Genomic DNA, 9,541 nt, shown 5'->3' with positions numbered 1-9,541 from the left:
GATTTAGGGGAGGGCGGGGGCGTGGCTTCCCCACTGGGCGGGCGGCCACCTCGCGGTCCCTCCCCCATCGGCTGCTGTCTCCGCGCGCCAAAATCAAACCCGCAGATCCGCCGGCCGGAGAGTCTGGGACGGGAGAGAGTTCAGTCTGCAGGTCAAGGCGAGTTCCGCGGTGGCGTGAACCCCGGCGCGCGCACCTGCGGCCACCTCCAAGCCCTCCTTGCCTGAAGCGCTCGGGGCTCCCAACAGGAGAAGGCATGGCCACCCCACCCAAGAGGAGCTGCCCGTCTCCCGCAGCCAGCTCTGAGGGGACCCGCATCAAGAAAATTTCCATCGAAGGGAACATCGGTAAGGGGCCTCGTGAGATGTTGGTCCCAAAGCAGGGGTAGTCGCGGCTGCGGGGGGCTGAAGCGCCCCTTTGCCGCATCCCTACTATTCTTCCGGGGATACTTTTCCCAGTCTGGTCCTGCGCTTGGGGACGCGACCCCGAATCCTAAATTGACGCCGAAAGCACCCCACTCTGCTCTCCCCAGCTTCCCTCTCATGCCCCGAGGGTGGTCTCAGCCTCTGGGCGTCTGGCCGCGGGCCTAGGCCTCCGAGCCTTGTGAGACACGCTTGGAGTCCTTTTCAGCCTCTTCGTTGGGATAGTGCAAAGAGAATGGTTTTGTTCTGTTTGTTTTTAATGATGTGTCTGTATGTCAGTGCTTGAGGTGCAGTTTACATAAGCTAAATGATCCTTTTTTTAGGTCTAGAGCTCTATGAGGTTTGACAAACATAATAATAATTTACCTCCACCAGAATCACAATTCAGAACATCTCCATCACTGCAAGAAGTTTCCCGGTACTTCTTTGTGGTCATCCCTCTCTCCATTTCTATCACCTGACAAGCACTGATGTGATTTCAATTCCTGACAGTTTTGCCTTTTTCAGAATGTCATGTAAAGGAAATCATAGTGTGTAGCCTTTTGTGTCTTCTCTAATTTAGCGAATGCTTTTAGATTTATTCATGCTGCTTGTATCTGTGCGTTTGTGTGTGTGTGTGTGTGTTTTGTTTTGGTTAGTTCCTAGTATTCCATTGCATGGGTATACCACAGTTTATCTCTCCCACTTGTGGACATTTGGATTTTTTTCCAGTGTTTAGATTATGAATAAAGTTGCTGTAAACATTCAAGTACAAGGAAAGAGTCTTTAAATGATCTTGGCAACATGGATCACTCACTCCCCAGCCAACATCCAAGTGAACATTGGGTTATGATTCAAAGACCACTACTATTTCTGTTCTTAATCCAGATGTCATTTTACAAGATACGAGAGAACTTCCGATTCTTCTCTCTTTCTTACCTCCGGAAACCTATGCTTGATGCTTCCTGTTTTGATAGGATTCTTTTTTTTTTTTTTTGGTTCCAAGTTAGGTACTGGCCATTCATGCATACAACAATTTTTAAAAATTCTTACCATGTTCAAAGCACTTGTACTTTAACAAGGCAAGGTAGACAGGTGCTTTAGCAGCATTGCAAGCAATAAAAAAAGCTGAATACAGCCTCAAGGAGGGCATTTTGTTTCTTTGCTCCAGTGTTGAGACAACAGTTGGAAAAGTCCATGTAACAGTCTCTCATTTCTTCTTAGCTAGGATACTTCTTTGAAGATGAATGTTTACTAGTGTGATTTTACACAGCTACTTATTGATACAGAATACCATATATAAAAACAGAAGGAAGTAGTTGAACAAAGCCATTCCAAAAGTAAATTTGAATGAACAACCTCTTACGTCTACACCACAATTCCTTCCCTTTCCTAAATCCAGCTAAGCAATGTGTGATACCTAGAAATTTACTTCCTTCCTAGCATCTTTTAATCTTCTCAGCACCTGAAATAATTTCCTAATTTGTCACCCCATCTCCAGTTTCTTTAAATTCTTCCAGAGTTTTCCTTCTGTATACAAATATGATTGTGTTAACCCCTGCTTAAATCTCTCACCTCCCTGATACTTAACACTGGAAGAAGTTGCAAACTCATGGCCTGCATTTACACAATATTGGCCTGCCCAAATTTGAAAAAAAATTTTTAATTAGTTACTGGCATTTACAGATGTTGAGATTTCCCATTAACATCTAGATTTTTGGCTTCTCTTGAAAAATCTGAAGATCTGGTAACACTGCATTTCTGTAAAACAACTGTTTGCTATTTGGATGGCATATGTCCCTCACCACTTAACAGTTCTTCCTGATACTGTGGCTTTGTCAGTTCCTATTTATTAATGCTCTTGTATTGTGGTTCATGTGCCTCTCTGCCATATTTGCTAGACCCAAGTAAGCTGTAAGTGGTAAAGAATCTGCCTGCCAGTGCAGGAGACTTGATTCAGTTTGAGGGTTGGGAAGATCCCCTGGAGGAGGAAATGGCTACCCACTCAAATTTTCTTCCTTTCCTCCATCTAACTCAATGAATGAATGAATGGTGAGCGTTTTACATGCTTCCATTCACCATTCTTCTAAATGCCTTGAGTTTCTGTGTTTACACTCTTCACGTGAAATCTGTGGTCCACCTTGTTTTTCCTATGATTAAACCTGATGATCATATAGTTTATTCTTAAAAGATTTTCTGTCTGTTCTGTGGTGATAATATGACTTTCATGTTTTGCTTCTCAACTATTCTGTGTGTTACTTTCTGATTGACCATCCCCTTTTTTTGGATCCAATTTATAAGGAAGAGGAAGCTTTGCTGCTGTTGCTTTTTTTAATAGATTTATCTATGTGTGTGTGCATTTGTCATATATATAGAAAGAGGGAAAACATGCTGACCAAAGATGACTAATATAATCACATTTGGTGACTTCAGATAGGAAGGGTGTGGTGTCATTAAGAGTATTGCTACACTCTGTCAAATTCTTGGTCAAGAATCTCTTTCCTATTAAATTGAATGAATTTCCAGATAATTTTAAAATAGAGAATATATGTTTTGGTTACATCTGAACTGTTTTCTTTTTTTCCTCCTAGATATTTCAGAAACTTGTCAACGATCAGGGAGAAGTAAAGTACATACAACTCTTTTTAAGGAGTTGGATAGAGTGCACAGGACTGTGAAAGGGAAACAGCAGAAACATGGCTATTGCTAGTAGGAAGTACTTTGCAAAAATATTTTTGTAATTTCTGTTAGCCAGAGTGTCATATGATAATTAGGATCATACAGTAGTAATCATATTATTTCCCATCCTGAAACTCTGTGGATTGGATGCATCTTTATATTAATTTTTTGGTTTATTTGGTTGTTTCTAGATTGGTTTTAGATCAGAAAGACCCAAGTTTGTTTGTATGTTGAATGAATAGAGCCAATAGAGAGGAAAATTTTGAAAACGCTGGAGACTGGAATGACTGTCACTGTAGTGATAGTTTATCACAACAGTTTCTATGAAGAGGGTGTTATTATTACAGTCTCCATTATATTATGAGGAAACAGGCTCTTAGAGATTCAGTGACTTGGTCCCAAATTGCAAACTTAATTAAGTGGGAGAATACCCTTAACTACTTCCCACAAAGTTATTTCTAATTGTTTTTTCAAGGAAAGTAAATCTAGGTCTTGGATTTTTAAAATTCTGTTCCATGGCTTTGGTAAACTTAAAACATTAACAAACAGATGTGCTTATTAATACAGGTGGTCAGGGACTCTACCTTTTCATTAAAAAAAAAAAATCTGAGAGAGTTTAGAAAATTGAATGTTTGTTTTTCTTTTTTGTATTGTTTGCTATTATAAATTTTGTAAAAGCTGATGACTAGGCATTTTTGTTTCCTTCCTCAATTTCACTTTTCCTCTCACAACAGCTGCTGGGAAGTCAACATTTGTGAATATCCTTAAACAAGTCTGTGAGGACTGGGAAGTGGTGCCTGAACCTGTTGCCAGGTGGTGCAATGTTCAGAGTACTCAGGATGAATTTGAGGTATGAAAATAAACTTTATTTAATAAAATAGAGAATTTTGGTGTAGACAAACAGTTATAACCTTGGGGTTTTTTTTTGTTTGTTTGTTTTTTCCTTTTCCAATAAAGCTTTTAAATATAGCTTTAAGTCTGTATCTTCATTTGGGCAGTCATTGTGTAGAAGTGTGTACACACACACACACACACACACACGGGCTTCCCTTGTGGCTTAGCTGGTAAAGAAGTGTGTACACACACACACACACACACGGGCTTCCCTTGTGGCTTAGCTGGTAAAGAATCCACCTGCAGTACAGGAGACCTGGTTTCAATCCCTGGATTGGGAAGATCCCCTGGAGAAGGGAAAGGCTACCCACTCCAGTATTCTGGCCTGGAGAATTCCATGGACTATAGTCCATGGGATTGCAAAGAGCCAGACATGACTCATTGAGTTTCACTGATATATATATGTCTAGACATTCATTGAACTATGTGCTTAAGATTATGCACTGCATTGCAGCTAAGTAGAATTTTTAAAGTTTTTAAAAAATTAGAACGTTTTTAAAAAATGTAAATTCCTTGAGTGTCTTTTTACATTTTGTTTATAAACAAGAAAAGCAAAAACAGCTACTGCATAGCTGAATTTTGTTAGTTTATATTTTAAGACTTTTATCTTTGACAGCCATTTATTTTTATACTTTCATTCTTGTCAGACTTTTACCTGGACACAAGTTTCAGTTTCCCAGCACTAGCCATCCTACATTGGAAATGAGGAAGAGGAAATAATAGTTACATTCCATTTTTTACAGAAAACTTTTTTTTATTGTATACATATATATGTGTGTGTGTATATATATATGAAGAAGCAATGAGATCTGATTATTAAGATTTTCATTTCTGGAGAAATGAGAATTGAAACTGAAAGCAGCATAGCAGAAATGGAAAAATGGAAATGTGTGCTAGAAACTTGCTTTGTTAGTTTGAGGAGGACAGAGGTATTGAACAAAAAGTTTAGTTTAAAAGTGTAGCTGTTGTTATGAGAACTCTAGGAATAATAATTGAATGTTTAAAATGTAAATCATATATATAGGGAGGAATCACTAACCAAGATAACTGTGCAGAGTTTGAGGATACTGGTTTTGTATAACTGAAAGTGTTTTCTCACATACCTGTTTACTAAGCATGGTTAGCAGCTCACTACATTGCAATTCATTGAATAATCCAGGACTAAATCCTGAAGGGACTTCCTTTCGATGTGGACTCCATGTTCTTAAGAAATGATATTTCATCCTGGTCCTTGAGGAAAGGCAGAATTAGCCTTAAGTAGCGTTTTAAGTGGGTAGATTTATTTGCTTCTTTCAGCATTTTTTTGGACATACAATACAACTAATAGAAAAGTATGTGAAACCTATGTACGGTTTGAAGAACAGTTTGAAAGCTAACATCTTTGTAATCGTCATTCAGGTCAAGAAATAGACCATTACCTTCTTGTTCAAAAAGTCCCTGTTCTTCTCAGGTCACATTATCTCCTTCCCAAGGATAATAACTCCTAGGGGTAATCACTCACATAAAATAACTCTCGTAATTCTTGTGATAATTTTTCTTCTTTCTAAAAAGAATTTAAAGTACATGAACATATCTCTAAGAAATACAATTAGTTTTGTCTGTTTTTTAATCTTATATAAAGACATCCATTTGCATTCCTTTTCTTCTTTTGCTTAATAAGTTTGTGAAATTTGTCTATATTTTTGCATGCAGCTATAGCTTGTTCATTTGCATTGCCATATGGTATTCAGTTGTATTCATATATTACTATTTGTCCATTCTATACCTTTGATTGTTTTTTGAGTGGTTCCTAGTTTCAGTTCAGTTGCTGAGTTGTGTCTGACTCTTTGTAACCCCATGAATCACAGCACGCCAGGCCTCTCTGTCCATCACCAACTCCTGGAATTCACCCAAACTCATGTCCATCGAGTTGGTGATGCCATCCAGCCATCTCATCCTCTGTCGTCCCCTTCTCCTCCTGCCCCCAATCCCTTCCAGCATCAGAGTCTTTTCCAATGAGTCAGCTCTTCACATCAGGTGGCCAAAGTATTGGAGTTCAGGTTCCTAGAATAGTTGCTGTGAAAACAGCCATGTTATGAATATGAATCCTGGCGTACACATGCAAGAGTTTCTTTTGAAATAAGAAGTTAAATTACTGTGTGTTGGGGTATGTGTATGATGCCTATTTTCTGAAGTGGTTTTACTGCTTTACATTCCCCACAGTGTACTCAAGCTGTCATTAGTCCATTCCTTTGCCAATATTTAGTGTTGTCCAGCTTCCTAAATTTTGTCATTCTGATGAACATTTAATATCTTTTATGTTTTTAATTTGTATTTCCCTGATTGCTAATGAAATTGTGCTCCTTTAATTAATGTATTTGCTATTTGGATTTCTTTTGTGAAGTCCCTTTTCAGATCCTTTTGCCCATTTTCTTTTGGATATTTGGTCTTCGCTCACTCTACATTTTTACCTCGTAAAGTATGTCTTGTTGCCTCTTTGATAGTGCCCTACTCAAGGGTGCTTTTATTTAGGAGTGAGAGACCTGTGTTCTAAAAGTAATCTTTCTCCTTCTCATTTCTGGGGTCAACTGTCAGTGCAGTAATTCTCAGGGGTTAGGTAGAAACTAGCCAAATTAAACCAGTGTGAGAAATACAGAAAGCATTCTTTCATTGGGAGAATGTTAGACTAGATTGGATTAAGTGACCTTCATTGAAGTTCCGTTCCCTGATGGCTCAGGCAGTAAAGAATCCGCCTGCAGTGCCGGGGACACAGGTTTGATCCCTGGGTTGGGAACATCCCCTGGAGAAGGGAAAGGCAACCCACTCCAGTATTCTTGCCTGGAGACTTCCATGGACGGAGGAGCCTGGCGGGCTACAGTCCATGAGGTCACAAAGAGTTGGACACAACTGAGTGACTAACACTTCCACTTCTAATTTTAATATCATAGCTTCTAACTCATACTAAATACATGTAACTGGTTTGTTGGCATAGTAAATGTTTCTGCCTTTCAGCGTACCTTACTTGTTTTTTTGGAGGGGGGCGGCTGTGCCTCGCAGCTTGCAGGATCTTAGTTCCCCAGCCAATTACCTAAGAATTGAACCCATGCCCACAGCAATGGAAGTGCAGAGTCCTAAGCACCAGTGAATTCCCAGTATACCTTATGTTAACCAAACACACAGGAGCGTATTCAAAAACCAAAATGTCGAAAATTTTGATTTGCAGAGAGAAATGTAATTATTAGATTCATTGAAGTAGGTCAGTTCATTTTCTATGTAGGCCCAGTAGACAGAACTCTGGATCTCAGAGACTTGGGGTGCTTTTTCAAACAGCAAACAATCCTTTGAGAATTTTAATATGTGGGATGCCTCCTGGTTAATAGTGAGAACCCTAGTGAATCACTGTTAGTGTTAGGAGTGTATTGAACCCTTTAGTTGTGTTGGAGAGGAGAGGTTGAAAATTTTGCGTTAATGTACATGGGGAGACAATTTATAATAAGAAGGTTGTCTCTTAAGCTTAGAATCAGTGCTCAGGGAAATTAGTTATATTTATCTTAGTGACTGATATCATCAGACTATGATGCATTGATGCATCTGTCTCCATTCACATTGGTTTCATGGATCTGATATTCATGTTTATGGGCTGGAGCATTTTCTTCCTGTGAGCACAGTCAAAATTTCAAACTTTCTTTTTAACTACCATGTAGACGATCCAACACAGTTAATGTTAACATAGGCCTTTTAAAATACATACTTTCATCAGTTTCCTGTAATCCAGTCATGTCTCTACTATGTTACAATTTGATTATCTACATTGGATTTTGGTGTACATTCTTGGAGGATAATGTTATTTTTGTGTGTGTGTACTTAAGGATATTATGTTGTTAATCCTGTGTATTTCTAGATGAAGTTTCAGACTGGAGGGTAGTATTTTGGGGATAAGATAGTGGAATATGAGGGTAGTAATGGGTGGATGTGTTCCCAGTATCTTATTTTTTCCTGCACCTCAAGAAATGGAGTTTCTGCCTTCATCCTGGGGCCCTTCTTTCCGAGACCCATCCCTGACTCTTCTTGGGATTTTGATATGAACCACTGTCCAAATTGCAGCTTCCTTAGCATGCTGCCAGTGGTGAGAAGTAGACTGTCTTCAGACATGACTCTGGTAAGGCCAGTCCCCCTTTGGATGTTCTCCTTTTAATCACACTTCTGGGCAGTAGCTGTAGCCTGGGAAATGTTGGGTTATCAGTACCTCTGATCTCTGCCCCTAGACAGTAGTTTAATTTGCACCTGCATGTTTAGCTGGTTTTGTTTTTTCACCTGCCACCTAGTGGCTGAAGTGTTGCTATACTGCTGATGTGCTGCCACCAATTTTAGCAAAATAGAGTCAAAAAGTACCTAAAAAAACTATGTAACCTCCCCACCTTCCCCCTCCCATGGTAAATTATCTTTAAATCATATGGCCCAGATGACTATCAGTCTTTGTGTTAAAGGTTTATTTCAAATAGCAATGTGGTTTATTTGGTGATTTATGTTACTATTTAGGCCCAAAAGCTTTGACTGAGTTGCTTTCTTTTAGCTTATTTTTGAGATATACAGACTGTTAGGAAGATGTTTTTGCTGTTTTTCTTAGTGAGCTGAATTCTTTTGAGAGATCTTTGTTGTTTATTGTGAAATGCTATTTTACTTTCATCTAACACTTCTTACCACTGAGAAGTCACTGAAAAATTAGTAACTCTGAGAAAGAAAGGATAAAATATAGTTATCTGTGAAACAGTAGCATATTTTTTGATAAATCATTCTTGAAAATTAATTAAGAATGCTTAATAAAATACCACTCATACCCTTTGAAATTGCCTAACTTTTGTCAACCCTTTTATGATTATCTTGTCTAATAGACTCTGATTCTTTTGACCAAACTTAACTTGATTGAACTTGCAATGTCTCAAAGGTTAGACTAGAAGTAAAAGATAAATGATTTTGAATCTCTACTTGATAATTCTCATTTTTACTCATCTTGGCAATAATCTATGCTTTCTGTAAAGTCATGAAGTGTTCTGTCATGAAGTGAATTATAGATATAAATACAAAAACAGATTAAAGTTACCTGTAATCCCACCACCCCATATGTAACTTTTATATAGTTGAGATGATGATTTATTATATCCAACTTTGACAGGTGAGTGGAGAATATGAAGTAATATGTGCTTATTGTTCAAAATTAAGATAATATCATGGACTACCAAGGAGGGAAGTAAAACTTTCTTAGATCTTACTTGAACCAACAATACATAATTTTTTACTTTGCTTTTCTTTCCTATAATGTTTATGTCAAAGGAAATTGAAAATGTTATTAAAAGTTTACTATAAATAATTTATAAAGTCAGCCTAATTTATTGTGTGCATGTACCATTATTTACTTAATTAAGTGCCTAATAAATAGAATGATAGCCTATTTCCTTAGCACTGTGATAACCATCTTTGTGGTTAAATCTGTGTTTTGGATTATTTCTTTAAGATAAATTTTCAAAAGTGTAATTAAGTTGGCCTGTGAATACAGAATTTTTAAAGTGAATGTAGCTAAACTGCTTTCTAG

The 9,541-nt window shown here is 38.1% G+C and overlaps 1 protein-coding gene across 1 annotated transcript in view; it reads left to right on the top strand.

Annotated features, from left to right (window-relative positions):
- The first annotated feature begins 11 nt into the window (after nt 1–11).
- Nucleotides 12–9,541, top strand: part of DCK (deoxycytidine kinase) — a 26,085-nt gene continuing 16,555 nt past the window's right edge. The window contains exons 1-2 of the mRNA XM_010839089.1: nt 12–345; nt 3,813–3,928. Coding sequence (XP_010837391.1) covers nt 255–345; nt 3,813–3,928 — 207 coding nt within the window. The 5' untranslated portion in view covers nt 12–254. The remainder of the gene's footprint in view (nt 346–3,812; nt 3,929–9,541) is intronic.

Source organism: Bison bison, unplaced genomic scaffold, assembly GCF_000754665.1.
Source record: "Bison bison bison isolate TAMUID 2011002044 unplaced genomic scaffold, Bison_UMD1.0 scf7180017864110, whole genome shotgun sequence".
Lineage (NCBI taxonomy): Eukaryota > Metazoa > Chordata > Mammalia > Artiodactyla > Bovidae > Bison > Bison bison.
This window is presented reverse-complemented; position numbering and strand designations above follow the sequence as displayed.